Below are 19,367 nucleotides of genomic sequence, written 5' to 3'. Positions count from 1 at the left end.
ATAATCTTTACTATAATAAGAGCTGTGTCTGTCTGTCCGTCCAAAGCCAAAGTGAACGGTTGCAATGAAGGATTGTTAGCACAGAATTCCAAATCTCTACGCTGGTCTTAGCGGCCCAACACTCTAACAATTGCGCTATTACCTGCGCATTGTCGGTAAACCGAAGGATCTCTCACTAACACACTAGACTACCAGGCATCATAACAAAATGAGCACGACTAAACACTAAGATAACATAATAATAACTTATATAATATTATCAATAACTTATATAATAATATCGATAGAATATATAAAATTAATAATAATATATATATATCACTATTGATATAACCCACAACCAAACGCGAGCGAAGCGATTGGTTGGGAGATTTATGATAAATGCACATGTGCACACAACTCCCGAAAATTATTCATCAACAATGAGACGAACCCTTGTTTCAAAATTTCATTAACAAATTTAACCATCGTTTTGTAGAGTCATTGAAATATAATAAGGATACAAAACACATTCAAGCCTATTTAAATATGTTACTAAGTCTTTGTAAACCGTCGACATTATCTTAAAACTTACCCATCTGATCGGATTATACACAAATAGACAGATTTATTTGGACGAAAATCGTTATTAAAACTTGCTAAGCATCACTTTTATCAAAGTTAGACCAAAAATTGAAACGGCGAGCGACAGAGAATAGAACGATTAAGTCGTGCGCATTTCACGAAAAAATAACGTGCACATTTCACCAGTCTATAGCATTGTCGAATTGCCGAAGGTTTCTGTAATTAACGTAGGAGTAGAGAAATCGTTTCATTTTTGCCGATTTCAAAGTAACTGACATTTTAGACACATTTGAGTACTTTGGTATTCTAACTGATGTCCCACGCAGTGTAAGTAAAGGAAATGACGATGATATTTTTTTCTCACGATTCTTATAAGATTATTACGATATCTAATTAAAAGTTTGGATATTCTTCTGGATACTTCTTGATATTGTCAGCTATGACGTTTTGAAATGTAAACAAAATTGTGCATTGGTTTTCTATTATTACTGTATTACTATTACTAAGTTTGGATATTCTTTTTGATACTTCTTGATACTTCTCTTATTACTGTATAATAACCAATAGAATAACCAATATTATTACTATATTAATAATATTGGTTATTCTAATAATATCAGTGCATTTTACTTCTAATATTGGCCAATATTGCATTTCTCCTATTGCAGGGGAGAGATATAAACATATAATCTTTTCCTTTCATTATTGCTGTTTGTTGTATATAATCACACTCACACCCAGTACATTACAGCTACTATTGCAGTTATCCTATTGCATTGCAGTGCCATTTGACTGCTAATATTGCATTTCTCAACCATCAGTACCCTTTCTTTTTTCCAATATCACTTTGGTCGTGGGCTATATGACAGTGGAATGTCTAGTATATAATATCACATTTCCATTTAAAAATATAAACCCATATTGTACAGCCAAACCATGACTTATGATCACCACAAGTTTTATGACATACAATATGAAATTGATTGTATACACTGTATAATGCTACCTTGGTGGGCTTCTTTTTCTCCTCCTCCACCTCCTCAACCTCTTCAGTTTCTTCTTCCTCAGCCTCTACAGCATCATGCGCATCTGTACCATAAATAAACATCAATAGAAAAAAGGGGCAATGTTAATATACTGGCCAAAATTAAAATCTTTAATAAAACTGCAGACGAATAAATGTTAGATTGAGACGCAGACACTTAGACTCACATAAAATGTATTAAAACTAATAAAAATATAACGTAAGTAAAAACCCAATTTATGCAACAATATTATGAGTAGAGCGCTCATCTATAGACCAATCAAGACTCACGTTCAGGCTCAGCTGACCAATCAATTGATGTCGTATCAGAGCCGTACTTCTCAAACAGCGACTCTCTAGTTAGAGTCACTAGTACAGTAACGATGGCGCCAGCAGTAATACTGTTGTCCTCATCATCCAATACTGAAATTGTTAGCAAACTGTTGAGATTACTGCAGAATTTTTTTAATAATTTAGGTTAAAAACTTCATTGTGCGTCTCTTACACCTATAGCCTGTAGTAATGTAACATAAAATTGGAAAGATAACTATGAATCATCCCTTGGAATGGACATTTGTCGCAACTTGAGCAAGAAACAACAAAAGTCATTCTGCATCATGAAGTATGCTTAAAGAAAAACTTACACACAATTTTAGTAGATTTTATCATAAAATATTGGTATTTTTCTATCATTTGCAATTGTTTATGATGTTTGAGGTGATCTGACTGCCAGGATGTTTCTAGATTAAAATCGATAAAACTTGATTGCGATTAAAACGCTCAGAGCTCAGTTAAGACTTTAAGCGAAAAGACAATTATGGCGTCTATAGTTACACTTCACCCAAGAAATCGAATGAATAGCGGCGTGTAATGTTTCTACTTGAGCGCAACAGCCGATATTAATAACGAGAGAGACGGGCAGACGCGCAACTAATGATGTCATTTTGGCACATAGTTTACTTCTGAGCACTTTAACCGCGATCAAGTTTTGTCAATTTTAATCTTGAAACATCCGGGAAGTCAGATCACCTCAAACATCTAAAGCAATCATAAATGATAGAAAAATATCGATACTCTCTGATAAAATTTACTACAATTTTGTGTAAGTTCATCTTTGAAAGGATGTTTTGCAGGTGCCCCAATCATTTACACCAACGAAGATGAGAAGATAATGACCAAATAGCTGTTTGTTGTAGCAACAAGGCTTTTACATCAACTGTTACAAGTATGTGTAACCAGTATAAAGAGGTATCGATAGCTGACAAACAAAAACTCCCATCAGTCACTTATAGCTGACAAATAAGGAGGTGGCGGTACCTTTCATATCGCATACCATGCTCACAGCAGGCATGTTACGCAAGGTGGTTATAATGTTCCTATACTCTGGATCCTCGAGGTGTCGAACAAGAGCTCTTCTGTCCTTGTCTTCCAGCTGAGAGAACTGCTTCAAGTTACGAATGGGCCTCTGAAAATAGATTCCATTGACAGTTCACAAGCCACAAGCATCAGAGAATTCATTTTACCACTGAACATGAGGGTGCAGTGAACTACACTTTGGACTATCACAGGGGATTAGAGTGATAGGCAGTTCTTGTGTCATGTACATTATAATTTTCACCAAAATCTTTGGTGAAAATTTCACCAAGAATTTTGACGCTATTTAGGACATTGGGTTATCATTTTGCCCAAAAAAACCAGTTAAGTTTTCTTTAAATAATTCTGTCAGAACAAACAAACAACTCTGTAGTGAAAGAGTTAACTGTTTCCACAATCTATTGGATACAGCAAGGTCTTATGCACTGCCAATGTATCCATGACAGACACCTGTGTTGCACGGTGATGCCGTTTGTTAGTGTGTGTAGCCACCAGGGCTCAACTAGTAAAACATTTGTTTAACTCCACCAGCAGGAGACCTTATGAGAAAACATACCTCAAGTAATCCCAACACAGACCTTTTTATGAACGAAATGTTTCAGTTGTTGTTCAGCAATATGCGGCAGCATGAGCAGCGGTGAGCTGTTCTCCCACAGGCCCTGCACCAACAATGGCCCCATCTTCATTATATTTTCTATAGTCTGCAGCCTTGGCTTAGCAGCTGCAAGATCACAGGGTCTGTCACATGACTACCATCACCATTGACAGTGAACAGCAAATTGTTTTACGATTCATATTGGAGTTTTCTGTGATTATTATGGTATTACTAAAGCAACCAACATTCTTTGATTGCGCTTTGTATAAAATAACATCTTTACACTAGAATTTCCTTAAAGACCCTATGTTCAGCTAGTTTATCAGATAATGGACAGCGGTTTCACAAAAACAAGCTTATGTCACCCAAAAATTCCGAAAACAAGTTTTACTAAGCTTATTGCAAGCTGCTATAATCTTAATTCGACAGCAGATGATTTTTTGGAATATCTCTACCAACATGCCATCTTGTCAAATTGTTCTTTGAAAAAAAGTTGCTTTGCATACATAAAATAATACATTTAAAATGGTGAAATCATTCAAAGCAAGAGTGAAATCCATTTTAGACAAGTTAGTGATATTGTATTGCAAATCTAATATCCTGATAAGTCTAACATCCTAATAAGTCTAATATCGTGATAAGTCTAATATCGTGATAAGTCTAATATCCTGACAAGTCTAATATTCTGTAAGTCTAATATCCTGACAAGTCTAATATTTTGTAAGTCTAATATCTTGATAAGTCTAATATCCTGATAAGTCTAATATCCCGATAAGTCTAATACCCTGATAAGTCTAATATCCTGATAAGTCTAATATCTTGAAAAGTCTAATATCCTAGTAAGTCTAATATCCTGATAAGTCTAATATCCTGATAAGTCTAATATCCTAATTAAGTCTAATATCCTGATAAATGCTGGTACGCAATATCTTTGTTTAACCTTGTAATTGCAACATTATGATGGTTCACCTCTGACATCAACTAATGAAATTCCTCATGGATCAGCCGATGATAACATCAAATTACAACTAAACATCTGCATTCTTTTACAACTTAACTATTATAGAGGCTATACATGCCTCAACAAAAATAGTCCTACATATCACTAATAAATAAAAAATTGACTCAGGTGTGCTGCCTTTATTCAGATCTGATAGACTAAAAGAATTGAACAATTTATTTTCAGCAATGAGCTGCTAGTGGTAGGAGATTTGTGACGGTACAGACATTTGCCAAGAAACCTGTAAGATGCTCCTTTAAGATGTAAATTCATCCTAAAGGATGTGTAATAGCCAGTCCGCGCGTCTCTGAAAATGAATAGAAAACTTTGTACTGATTTGGAGTAATGTATTTATACGATATTGCCTTTTAATCATTTGACATATTACCATTCACGTCATATTTTATATCCAATGTTCTAATATATCCTATCTGTTATTACTAAATATTACAAACCCTTAATACTGGTGAAATTACAAATGCCAAGTGATTGAAAACAAAAATACTTCAGCTGTGAAATGTAAAACAAAATTTATGAACCGTCACTGAAACTGCCATTCATGCAATGTCACCATTGCCTCATTTTAGAAGAAAAAATTATAACTGACCCCCTTTTCACTACTACTCAATGAGATTCAATTAAATAACAATACATATAGAAGCCAGAATTTTTTTGTTAAGCATATCTAGAAAAATAAGAACAGTCAATGTTTTAGTTGTTTGCCATAGATTCTTATCTGATCTAAGAAAAGGTGGCTATAAAAATATACAAGGGGAAACAAATCTAAATTTAGTTCGAGCATAAACTATGAAAGGGCTGTTATTTTTTGAATTTATAAATATTTAGTCACACCTACAATGGAACACAGTCTATGAACATACGTACCATGTCCAGCTTTTGACATGGCAGTAAGCTGAGCACATATATGAACCATTTCATTAATCAGTGTTGGTGTTTTGCCGAGGATATAGAGAACATCTTGCTGGAGAGTATTTTGAGGCAGCGGTATACGCTGCATATGAGCCAGCAACAGGGCTCTCGCCTTTATGCTGTACGGTAGACAAAGAGGCTTTTCTCTGTTTTTCTCATTCAGATACGTTGAGTGAACGTCCCGCATCAACTGAAAGAAATTATGGTAGGGTTAGGCTACGAATACTATCAAGGACGAGACAGTGATTAATCTGGTTTATTTACATTTAATCTACATGAAAAAAATTTCATGAAACTCGGACTTAAATAGTGATTAATTATAACGTGCATGTTAGAGGTGAAAGACACCAAATACAGTCAAACATGGATAACTCAAACTTCAAGGGACCGAGCAAAAGTGTTCGAATTATCAGAGCGTTCAAGTTATCAGAGCACTGTCACAAGTCCATGTATTTACTTATTTATTAGTAGATACATGTACATATGCAAACTATAATATAAATCAAAAGCACAAATGGCTTGTTTCAAATTAAATGCTTCTAATGTAAAGTTTAAAACGTTTTCATGAAAAAGTATAGAGATTTTTCTATCACTTGAGATTGGTTTGTTGTTTGAGGTGATGTTATTGCCAGGATGTTTTTTTAGATTGACATTGGCAAAACTTCATCGTTGTTGAAATGCTCAAAAGAAAAGACATCTTTTTCTTTTGAGCGTTTTACCCACGATCAATTTTGCAGACTTTTCTTGAAGTTTATGCAACTTCAAGAAAAAGTTACCAAAGAAAAATCCCTTACTTTACCTGGGATTCGTTAAGAGCAACACTCCGAGGCAGTTCAATTAAAAGTTTTACGAGGTTTAACGGTACATTGTATATCACTCACGCTTTTTGAATGGATACTTATTGAATGTACACACGTATTCTGTGTTTAGGTCAAACGATGAATAGTTTTTTTAGCTAAGACAACGTATACGTTTAATAAAAACAATTTTAAGACGTTTTAAACATTCAACATTCCGACGTTGATTCAACACGAAATCAACGTCGGAAAACTATTCGTCACGGGCTAGCCGGGTCACGCACTCAAGGATTTTCGCCACGCACATACAAAACAACATGCTGTTTTTGTTTTGTATGTGCGTGGCGAAAATCCTTGCGCGCGTGACCCGGCAAGCCCGTGCTATTAATCGTATAGCAGTATAAATCAAATTTGACCAAACCTTTAGAAAAGTCGTTGACAAAATTATTTTGCCGATGGTGGTAATAACAACGCTTATGAATTACGAAAATATGAGGTTTACCTCTATGGCTTTGAATAAAGTGATTTTCTAAAGCGATAACAACCGTTTCGGTAGCCGTTGGGCAAAAAAAACAGTTCGAATTAACAGTGTTGAGTTCGAGTTATCTATAGCAATTTATCATTACGTGGGAACGGACCAAAGAAACTGTTCGAATTAACCATGTTTTCGAGCTATCCGTGGCCGAGTTATCCATGTTTGACTGTACATGTTTCTGGCTTTTGATATCAAGATTTAGTTCAAGTTCACGGTTGTGTAATAATTCTCAACCAAATGATAAAAATAGATTTCCATATAGTGGGTCATGCGAGACATTACTTATGAAATGAATGACAAATGAACAACACTATTAACAAGAGCACTAAAGCAGTTCAAACCTTTATATGTATGTAATAATTTATATCGACAGAGATACAACTGGTGATATGATCTCCAGCGCTGTGTCATATCACATAACCACTCACTGGCCAACATAACATCTCTTGCTGGTTAACCATGGTGAAGTCCATAGTGAAGTGGTATATCGCGCATACTACGCTGCAGCTGCTCTCAATAGAACATTAGTATCAACGCTCCGACATTCGGGCAACCTTATTTGGCCACAACAATTAATCAACCTAATTAATGTGCCACACTAAATCGGTAAAATGTCTCCATAGTTACAATTGATGGCAAAACCATGAGGTGAAAAGTCTGATGAAATTGAATGATGTATGCGATTGTGAACTTCCACTTGGATGCGTCTGTGCTAGTTTAAATAAGCAAAGCCACTTTGTGCTGCGTGTCATAGAACAGAACCACAATCTCTGGGGACAACACAGACCAACATATGTAGCAACAAACAATGCATTCAATAAAGCATGACACTAAACAACATACAATGCACGACATCTGACAGAGCACCTGATAGTGTGTGTCATCAGAAAAGAGACCTAGTAGTGCAAGCCATTGAACAAATGGAGACGACACTCACCCGTCGCACTTCCTCATCGTCTGTTGGTCGCTCAACAACTTCAGGATTGTAAATCTTCCAGAATTCTAAAGACGAGGCTAGAATCATGAAGGCCCCTGCAACAGAGCATGATAGGAAATAACACACAAGTATAATGCTGATTAAAACGTGACACTCGAGTCACTTGTTACCCAGTTTTCTCACCCATAAAATATTATTGAAACAGTAATTACCATACAAAATTGAAGCCAGTGATGAAATTAAATTCACTCACTTTTAAAGACCATATTAGGAGTCTTGTTTATAAGCACGTAGTACAACTCAGTTGTGGGCAGGAGAATCTTATCTCCGCTGTACTTGATTGACTTGTACCACCAAGTCCCCTGTGAGTATCAGAAGCAGACCAACTACTATAAGACGGATATGAATGATATAGTCAAGTTTTATTCAATATAGAAATTTGTTTTCAAAAATGAGTTTTGAAAGGCCATCCGTGCAATCTCTAACAATGACATTTTAACATTGACTTATACTAGGTTTGTTTTGCTACACTTTTGTTTGTTTGTTTTATTTCATCAAAATATATGAAAACAGAAAAAACAACAAAAGAAATAATGATAAGGCCTAAACTGCGCAGTAGCATTGCTAGTTAAGGCGCTGGGCCACAAGTTAACAGCGAGCAGCCAGAAACTATTTAGTCACCGCTCAACAGGTACAGTTTGAGGGCACGTCTAAAAGTGGGCCTACTCACTACCCTACGCAGTTCATCAGGCAGAACGTTCCATTGTGCTGACTGCTAGTATGAAATTCTGCGATGACCCGAAGCAGATTTAGAGGGAGGTAGCTTTAGATTTAAGAAAGAGCAGCGAGTGGGATATTGATGAATGCGATGTGATTTAAGGCTGTAGAATAATTGATGAGACGCGATGCGAGTTCGAAATTTATAGAGTTTATTCACAGTCAAAATTGAAGATTTTTGAAAAAGTGGGCGGGTGTGTTCTAATTTAGGTTTTTTATGTAAAATCCTGATAACTCGCTTTTGTAGAAGTTGGAGTTTGTTTAAGTATTTACCTGGGGCAATCCCGCAAGCCTCAATGCAGTAACTGAATTTAGAATGAATAAATGCGTTGTAAATTAAAAATTTTTTGGAGTAAATAACTTGAGCATTTATATAAGAGTCCTAAGAAAGGTCTAACACTATTAAAAAGTTTGTCTATGTGATCCTTCCATGATAAATTTGTATCAATGTGAACACCAAGAAATTTTACACTTTTGACTTGGTTTAAAATTTTACCATGCAAGGTTAAAGCGGTCCTAGGGAATTCGTAACTGTAACAAACATGACAATAAATTAGTCTTAAACAAACAGAAAATATTACATACACACAAGAGCCTAATCACTGGGGTGCAACTCATCAGTAAGTTCTTACAAGTTGAAATTTAGATCCACAGCATTGATAAGAATGTTAATTCTATTTGAACTGCATTTAGAGTTAGGTTAGTCCATGGTGAGGTGAGCGAACCAAGTTGAACTGTTTTCAAACTTCTGAAGGAAAAATATTCAACTTTTTATTTGCCAATCTAATACCTGCAGCATTGTAACCAAACATAATATAAAATATAAAAACAATACTAGTTTATCTTCTATTTTATAGTTGGTATGTTTATATTTTTGAATTGACAAAAAATCTATCACAAAAGGTACTTGAACATAAGAATACAGTAATGCTCACACATATGAGGTCTTTTGGAAGAACTTCAATTTCATTGCCCTCATTGTCAGCATGACAAAATTAACATGTGATGAGTTTGTGAATTAAATATTTACTATTAGCAAAAATACCTGATTTTTTACATTTATGATATGCAATGTTATAACGATGTCGCAAAGTAACATAGAACCCATTACTGTTTTGTCACAACTCGGAACATTCTAAAACTGACAGCTTAGATGGTGCTATTTATCAAATTCAGACAACTCTAAAATGTACGGTATGTGTTAAAAACGGAAACTCGCAGACTGCCGACAAATCCAACTGCCATAAGTCATGTTTAATAGCATTTCCATACAAACACTCACATACAAGCACAATGAACGCTTGCATATGCTCACCACACAAGCGCATAGGATGATGCAGAACTGTGTGTAACACAAGCGCATAGGACGATGCAGAATTGTGTGTAACACAAGCGCATAGGACGATGCAGAACTGCGTGTTACGCAAGCGCATAGGACGATGCAGAATTGTGTGTAACACAAGCGCATAGGACGATGCAGAACTGCGTGTTACACAAGCGCATAGGATGATGCAGAACTGTGTGTAACACAAGCGGATAGGACGATGCAGAACTGTGTAACACAAGCGCATACGACGATGCAGAACTGTGTGTAACACAAGCGCATAGGAAGATGCAGAACTGTGTAACACAAGCGTATAGGACGATGCAGAACTGTGTGTAACACAAGCGCATAGGAAGATGCAAAACTGTGTGTAACACAAACGTATAGGATGATGCAGAACTGTGTGTAATTGATGGACGTACCACAACTGATGGAAGAATGATCATAAAGACAACAACGTATGACATGAGCACCCAGACAGAGGTGTTTCCTTCCACCAACCACTTGGGCAAGGCAATGCCAAACTGCATGGCTCCAGGACCATCCGGGTTACCATACTCTTCCCAGTTCTTTTTTGAGACCGGATCGGTTAAACTGCGGAGAAAAACGTTGCAGTAGAAATTATTCATTGTTGTTAGAAACTTTATAAAACAGTAAATAACTTCAACCTCTACAAAGAGCCTATAGGAATTATACAATAGAAGTTAATGGAGCAGGTGTTCACTTAGGAGTTATCCTATCTAGATACTGAGTTAACAGTTGTGTGTATAGTAATTTAGGCCTCGGCTATGGAGGGAGACCAGCATCAGAACATCTAACATTCGTAGGTACTACAAAATATAAGTCATACAATGGGCTGAGTCCATTTACACAGCTCATGCCACTTCCACATTTTTAATAACAGATAATAAGTATTGCCGGCACATCACTGACAACCATTCTTAATGTTAGTGATGTCAATGCCACATAATCATTAGTTGCTATGACGATACATACGCGGCATGGGCTTTCGCGATCCTTAGAAACATGGTATCGTCTCCACCACTTTTATCAGGATGGTGAGTTCTGCTCAACTCACGATATTGAGATTTAATTTGTTTGTCTGTTGCTCCCTACAAATGCAGGCAGATTGTGTGATTTTTAATCACACTAATATCGAAAGAATACAACAAAAACAATAAATATTTTTATAAATCAATGTGATAAACAGGAAATCTAGCGAAGAATCATTACATTGCAGAGTACAAGAGATGAAAACAGCTCAACTAGCAGTGCAGCTCTTGTTACTGCAAATGGAGACAAAATGTCTCAAACAAATAAAATTTCTAAACAAACCGCAGTGGTGTACAAAATGAACTGGACCCTTTGTCGGAAAGCTAAAATTCTCATATACAACATTGTAACTCATTTTGAGTTTGGTTAATATCCACAAATTATATATTAAATTTATCCTCATTTTGCCCTGATTTCAAATATGTAAACCAAACAGCTGTAAAATTATGTTTTTGAATGATTATGTAAGCTAACTTCTGAATATTTCATTTTTTAATGGTTGAAGATAACAATCTATGCAGATGTGATCACACCAGATATCTTTTTTATTTCAAGTTGTATATATGTATACGACTTGAAATAACCAAACACAAATGGTTGATAAATTAGTTTCTTGATGTTTGACTACATTTAGTTTCCTGCATCAGAACATAAGAACACAGTTACACACATATAATTCTTACATTTCAACATACTAAATAAAATAATACAAACAAGCTCCAAGACATCTACAGTCAGCTAGTACAATCAAACCTCGTGAATAAAAGTTGCGACTCGCTGCCTTATTCAATTTTGGCATCGTCAAGTAAAAGTTCAGAAGCTGCAGTAAAGATTTCATGACTACAACTACAGAACTCTCAACAACTATAGCAAGAGAAAGAACAAAGATAAACGACTGAAAGCGTTATTAGTGGTTGGTTCTTAAGTAGTCGGAGAAGTAAATATGATACACATACCCTATCAATCCCGAGAACTTCATACGGATCATATTCTACATGATCTGTTTGTATCTGGGCTACCAAATAGGCTGCATATATAAAAGTCACCCAACCGACTATTACAACTAGGCATCTACAATAATAAATAACATCGAAATCTCATTTGAATAATGCTGACATTAATATAATCCATTAAGAGGTGTGATAGCAGCAAATTCGACACAATTTAGGAAAATGAATAGGAGACAGACAACTTCTTGTTAATCAAGAGGAACTTGCTAAAAAAAATTACAATCTGACACGTTTAAGCACAGGTTGTAGCAGAGGTCAGTGATGAACGCGAAGTTTTGTTGCTATAGTTATGTATTAAGCAATTATATAGTTAAACAATTAGTTTATTATATTAGTTGCCAATTATTTGGCAACTAATTCTGCGTAGCCTTCTTCTTGTGCAAGGTTTTTGAAGAACTCTGTTCTGACCAGCCTAAAATTCATTATGAAAACCGATCTACATATAGTTAAGGATATATTTAAGGACGTGTCGCGATCCCATATCATGTTTCAGAAACTTAAAGGTTGACTTGCAACAAAATTCACATTACAGTTATTTGGTATCAAAAGATTCGCCATGTCTTACTCTGTTGTGTGGTAGGTGCCAAATATGTGGAAATGTGATTAAAAGCTCTTAAAAGCTCTTAAAAGCTCAAAAACAAAAAGCCGCCGTAGATTGGAATCTCTTGATTTCGATGACGTATCCGCGCTGTATGGTTATTGTCTTGTCACGTGATGTTCTCGCGTGAATTGAAAGGCCAATAAAAAACTCAATATCAAACTTATCATAGCAATAGTTTATGATAAACACTTCAGGTTTTACCTAAGACCCCGTATCAAATATAGATGCTCGCTACTTTACAGTTTCGGCTTGGCCATTCCGTTCGACTATTCATGTCCGAGTTGCGATCATAAAAAATGTCAAATTCTGAAAAGTTAAGACCCTGGCGTTTCGAGCCTAACGCTCTATCTGAAGAAGATCCTCAACAGAATCAAACCTCCCAGCAAGTAAGCATCGCCACTAGCCAGCTCTTATGTGCCAAGCTAGCTAGTAGTAATAGTTTTAGCTTGAGGGTGATAGAACGAATATTATTATATATGATTTTAATGATGATAATTATCGCTTCAATATTGCGAAAAAATAATTACAGATTTTTCTCAAATGACAACATTAACAATTTTAATATTTAAATCTAGCGCTGCACTGATATACTGTTGGATAACATGGACCTGATGTATTAGCTATGGTTGCATAGACATATCTGTTCATTTCTTTAGGAGCTAATACCAACGGCTACAGAGTGGTGTGCCTGCAAGCGTTGTCAAGACATGCCATCTCTTCCTGAATGTTTGTGCTGCCATTATGCTGAGTTTGCGCATTGTCTCCTTGACCGAGGGGAGCATGAATGCCTGTGTATGCATCCTGGTGTAAACGAATTTGTGGCGTCGGCACCCCTTGAGTTGAGGTGGAATAATTACCTACGATATCATAGTGAGTTGGGTATTCATTTAATGCCAACAACACCAAGGCTATGCTAATGTGTCAAGCATTATCTAAAATTCTTGTGTTACACATTTAATGCATCAGTTGAACACACACATATTCTGAACTCGTGGAACACAAGGAGAACTGGTATATTTGGCTTGTACACTTACTACAGTAGAGAGTGTATTAGTTTTATGATTTTATTATATAAAGATTGAGATTATTTTGATGATCAGCAATTATTGTTTTTCAATAATTGTTTTGGTAGATAATCTATTCCCATTTGGAGAGCCATAGCCAAATGCTCGGAAAAGGTTGTGTGCATACCGCAATCTTGTGTTTTGGTTTATGCCGCAAATCTTGTTTGCAAGTCTGCAAACTCTTCTTCATCATCCGTTGGTGGGAAAAAAGCCCGAATCTTAGACACCAAGCAGGCAGGTAGAGGCCGTCACTCACGGCGACAAATTTGCGGCATAAGCCAAAACACAAGCTTGCAGTATGCACACAACCTTTGTAACAACATCCGTTGTAATGGACCTCACTCTCAGGCCATGGGAAATTAGATCGGACTGGCATCGCTTGAAGCCTTCCAGCTCCATGGTGTTAGAGCTGGTGGTCTCTGTTGACTGCAAAGTAAAGAAAGTTACGACCAACAATTACTTTCACATTATTTGAATGAACTATTTAGCTAGATGAGCAACTTCATGTTTATGTATTGATAACTACTAAAAAATTTGGGTTTTTGTCAGGCTGTGAAGTAAAAACTGTCAAAGTTTTACCTTGACAAGATGGCTGCTGACTATTAAACCGCAGCTCTGATCCATCATAGTGTAGGCTCTGTATAGTGCGCAATGCCCCGGACTATCGCATCTACCGTCACCTGCCAAATCAAGCTCCCAATCGATTGCTGCCATCAATCCCTCGTTATGCAGGGTGTACTGCTCAGCAATACACTGTAAAATATTGTAAAACTTCATTATACAAGATTAATTTGTATCATTATCATTAGTCTAAGAATGTAGAATCCTCTTCCCCCTTTTTGTGCTATATTATGATGAAGAATCAGAATTTTGAATTATAATATATTTTGCTTGAAGGATGACATATTTTCATTTCAAGAAAAAAATTGTTTCTAAATGTCGTTATTCAATTAGTGTGCCAAGCTTTTACTCACATTTTCCAAGTTTATGAGTAAATATTAACACTCACACCATGTAAGTATTCTCTTTGTTGGTAGAGGCAAACGCTGTGGCTTGGTATTGCGATGTTCAGGAGCAACAGAAAACGGAGGTTCTGCGTAAGGCATCCGCCAGAAAAGAGTGATGTAGCTGCCAGCAGGGGGTTGATGACGTGAGCTCTGTTCACCCTGGCAGTTGTTTCCCAAGTGTACGATCGGTGACAGGAGGCACATGTAACCTTGAACTCTATCCATCCGCCTTCTCGCACCATCGTGAATGAGCAGGGGAGGGCGCAGGTGTGACAGTGAAATAGTCGCTGGAGTGCTGTCACACTTACTATTATTTTCTCCTCTTTGAAGGAGGATTCGGGTCTGAAATCACAACACAATAGTTGACTTGCAATAAGATTTGTACAACATCATTTCCTGTTATTATATCATATTTGCTTGATCAGAAAAAGAATAAATATATAGCCATGCAATCATGACACAGATTTTACAAAACCCTATCAGAATCCATGATATTGTAAACATAAAATGTGAGTAATAACTCTATGGATATTTTTTATATTTTGTCAAGTTTGGTTTAGTTCAGCTCTATCTTACATGTAATTGGAGAGCGTTTGACGCTGGCCAACATAGCGCTCAAACTCTTCCCAGTCTTCAGTGGTTGGCACAAATTCTTCATCTAATACTAATAATAATCAACTAATAATATTAATATGCTATTAACGATGATACCAGAAAATGACAATAACTATTTTATATAACATATCTATAAGTGAGTGGGGTTAAGAAATTTGGCAAAATTAATCGTGAAACAACATTATTTTATCAATTATATATTAATATATTACGTTTTACAGATGGATATGCAGTATGAATTAGTTTTGTTATTATAATAAGAATAATACACGTAATTAAAAAGATAAAATACTAATAATATAATATTACAATTAAATGACATTAATATTGTTATATTAAATATAGATTAATACAGTACTATTAGGAGAATACTAGAAAATAACCCGAGTTACAACTACTAATACAAGTAGTTCATAAATTAAATTACTCACGTGCTTTGGTGACATGTGGAGTATGCAAACAGGTTAGAAAACATGTCGTCTTTGAACTGGCGAAAACAAAGGTAAGAGTAAGCAGGCGAATAAATAAAGTTTGTCACATCCAGCTTCACCCAGTTGCTCCACGCCCGGTGGAGGTCTGGTCTTTTCTCAGCTCTTGGCCAAAAAAAAGGTGCTTCTCAGCTTGGCAGCTGCACAAACACTATGTGGCGCGTTGGACATTATGACGAATTGAAATAAACAAGTTGAATATGAGAAAGCGTGTTTGCTATTTGCGATAGATCAAACTTGAACTGAAACTAACATTATCTGGTCACGTGACTTACAATTCCCGCTATATGGCGCGAAAAGTTTCTACAGCATTTTCAACCATCATAGCGGACCAAAAGGCTCATCATTTTTATCAGAGGATGATATGCAATCGTTCAAACTAAGCTTAAAAAATTAAACATATTTTTAAGCTATGTTTTGAGATATCAGTGCTCAAAGTTGCAGCATTACGATGCCGATAAAATAGACGCGTAAGAACAATAGACATGGTTTTTATCGCAAGCGTGAAGTATATTTGTGAAAATAGTTCGACGAATAAGGATGCATGAAAGTGTAAACATAAACTATCTCGCACACATTTTAGCCGTTTTAGCACACATACGTCACATTTTAGCCGTTTTGGAAAACGAATCCAAACTAGGGCGGTCTCGTGTGGCTGCGATTTTTTGTTCGTTTTTTAGCTTTTACGAGCTTTTAATCACATTCCCACATATTTGGCACCTACAACACAATAGAGTAAAACATGGCGAATCTTTTGATACCAAATAACTGTAATGTGAATTTTGTTGCAAGTCAACCTTTAAATTTACTGCGTGCTGCTCTCTGTCAACATGAGCAATATTATATCAATATTACAATATTAATAAATGGCAGTTCTCCATTATTCCCTAAATATGGTCATATGAAATATTGCGTATATAATAGTAAAAATGCATTTGAATTCACCATCAAAAAAGGACAAAACAAAAAGGGCACATGTAATTAGTTCTTATATAAATCAATGTAAAAAGTTATAACATTTAAAAACATATCTATATGATGGAGAAGGAATTCCAGAGCTTTTAAAGAGAAACATAGTCTAAGTTATGTTAAACCTATATTTGCATTGACATTTCTTGGTTTGACATTTGCATGAAAGTTTTTGTAATACCACCCAGCCAAAAATAAATGATTATTACTGTTTTTAGATGAAACACCAAACTAAAATAACTATCAAAAAGTATGAATTTACTCTAATCAGATGATGTTGAGTTAAAATTTCCACATAAAAATAAGTTGTTTATCCCCATCAGTTTTCACAAATAGTTAGAAATCTAATGTCCAACATTATAAATACCTTACAGTAGGGCAAAGCTCTGAAATTAAATGTACACTATGTTACTAGAAATGAACAGGGATAATTTTACACTTACACGAATGAATGCATCTGGTAACAACGAAAATAAAGATACAGACACAGCCAAAGCTCTAGATACAAAGTCAGTTGACTCTGGGATCACCATCGTCAAAGCCGTTGCACGCTGGAGCAAATATTTCAGTAATCAAACACTAAATTGTATTTAATTTGTTCCACGGTCTAAATATCTAACAATATATAACTTCAGGTAATTACACCGGATTAAAACAAACTTATACATTATACAAAGCTATGTATAAACTAAATCATACATGAAAAAACTAAATGAATAATTAAAATCAGAAAAACTAGGATTTATTATTACTTTACTGTATATGCATAGAAATGGAAAAAAACAGGCTCAGCAATGCGTATGTTTGAAAGTAGAAAAAATGACACAAATATGTGATGTAACTGGCTTTAGTTTAGACTAGTAAAATCTAAACTTCATTAATATGTATTTCGTTAATTTCAATTTGCACAAGCCTATTTACATTTACTCCAAAAATGTGATGCTTTGATAAACTTTGAATCTCGTATGTTGAAAATCTTTTCGGATGTAATGTCAAACATTTATCCAAAGTTTAAACCATAATTTGGAATATTCAAACGCTAAGGTGACGTATAAGTAGTGGTTCAACTATAATAGATACTTACAATATTTTTTGAAGAACACGCTGCTTAGGTTTAGAAGAGTGCAGCCTCCTAGTTTTTGCCTGACATGGCTCACAGTGGCATACATTTTTATCCTTATCTCTAGCATCTGATTGAAAACAAAAATGCCTAAACCAGTTACTTCACACAGACCAATTGGCAATATACTTCTAGTTTTTTATAGAAACACATACAAAGAAAGATACTTGTCACCAAACACAAAAACGCAAAAGTGATTCAATAACCCATCTTCTCCTTACATACATGTATGTTCTTCACGGTTTATCTTACACCAACAGGATGAAGATGTATCAATGTGATTACATTTATGCTAAAAACTATGCTGCTGATTTGACTCTTGCCTGAAAGTACATTTTGCAGTTTAGCAAGTGAGAAATGAACATTATTATCCACAGCAAAGCAAACAAGCACGAACAAAACCTACAACATGGGTTGACCTTCCCTATGATGACTGTTCAATGAAATGAGCACCGGTGGTCACAATTATGCAATCATTCAAGCTCTGTCAATGCAATCCAACTTCAATATTGAAAGTAAATCATGTAATATTTCGTCAACAATTGCTGCATTTTTGCACCCCGTTAATGTTTACCCAAAACTGACTTTTTAGTATTAATATAAATAATCTCTATTAGAAAATGCACCAAAAACAAGCCTAGAGAATTAAGAGTGCAAAATGGTGACTTATTAAAAAACAACTTAAGGAATACAAGTTGTACATAATAATAACATGTGTAAAACGGGACACAGAATAAAGTTTTCTTTCAACTCGTTTAATTAAACAAAGTTGAACAGTGTAAAAAGAAAATAATCAAAATGTCTCGAGTCATAAAACAAGTTCTATGCAGAAATCATAGTTACAATTATTATATAAAGAGTTGACTGTAGTGGTTAAAAATGCTCGTCAACGCAAATAACGTTGGGAAATATGATTTACGCTAAATTACGATTTTTTAAAAGTTATCATAGCCTAAGTATTGTAATCAAATTGTACACCAAAAAAACTGCAACAAAAATTCACATTTATAACAAATGTTATCAACGTTAACACAGCAAAGTGCTGTCATTAATAAATGATTTAGTTTCAAGGCTATCTTACAGCGAGAGATGGGTAAGGATGACATACCTTTGCTATCACTCCGTCGCCATACCCACAATGTGAATGGTATAAGAGCTAAAGCATAGAACGAAACTAAAAAGTAATAAAATGTTCCGCCTGTTTCATCATACTGAAAATTCATTCCAGCCATGGTGAAATTTAATTCAAATAAATATGTTATTAAACTCAAAAATTAGGAAAGGACGTGTTCGAATGATTAGTCCCGTGTCGTGCCCACTAGTTTGTAAAACTTTGGGGCAACAGATAACCGTCATATCTGTGTGCATTTTGTACAACACGGACTATAAACAAAGTTCCGGTGACTCGTTGACTTCCATATACACAAAAGATCACAGATATATAAATATACCTACGTCTAGGAACACAAAGCCCGATATTGGAAACGTTGCAACCATGGTGTATAATACAACGAGACTGTATATTAGTCCGAGCCACAGGTAATAAAATACAAATTGAATAGATGGTTTGATGTCGTTCTACA

The 19,367-nt window shown here is 35.4% G+C and overlaps 1 protein-coding gene across 1 annotated transcript in view; it reads right to left on the bottom strand.

Moving 5' to 3' along the window:
- Positions 1-19,085, bottom strand: part of LOC137405418 (translocation protein SEC63 homolog) — a 34,759-nt gene extending 15,674 nt beyond the window's left edge. Inside the window, exons 1-12 of the mRNA XM_068091673.1 lie at positions 18,893-19,085; positions 17,749-17,854; positions 11,867-11,981; positions 10,854-10,969; positions 10,280-10,451; positions 8,010-8,118; positions 7,757-7,851; positions 5,443-5,677; positions 3,541-3,683; positions 2,906-3,053; positions 1,880-2,011; positions 1,571-1,653 (exon numbers count right to left, since the gene is read on the bottom strand). Coding sequence (XP_067947774.1) covers positions 1,571-1,653; positions 1,880-2,011; positions 2,906-3,053; positions 3,541-3,683; positions 5,443-5,677; positions 7,757-7,851; positions 8,010-8,118; positions 10,280-10,451; positions 10,854-10,969; positions 11,867-11,981; positions 17,749-17,854; positions 18,893-19,016 — 1,578 coding nt within the window. The 5' untranslated portion in view covers positions 19,017-19,085. The remainder of the gene's footprint in view (positions 1-1,570; positions 1,654-1,879; positions 2,012-2,905; positions 3,054-3,540; positions 3,684-5,442; positions 5,678-7,756; positions 7,852-8,009; positions 8,119-10,279; positions 10,452-10,853; positions 10,970-11,866; positions 11,982-17,748; positions 17,855-18,892) is intronic.
- Between the last annotated feature and the right edge of the window lie 282 nt (positions 19,086-19,367).

The sequence above is a fragment of the Watersipora subatra genome, chromosome 9, assembly GCF_963576615.1.
Source record: "Watersipora subatra chromosome 9, tzWatSuba1.1, whole genome shotgun sequence".
In the NCBI taxonomy this organism is placed as follows: domain Eukaryota; kingdom Metazoa; phylum Bryozoa; class Gymnolaemata; order Cheilostomatida; family Watersiporidae; genus Watersipora; species Watersipora subatra.
This window is presented reverse-complemented; position numbering and strand designations above follow the sequence as displayed.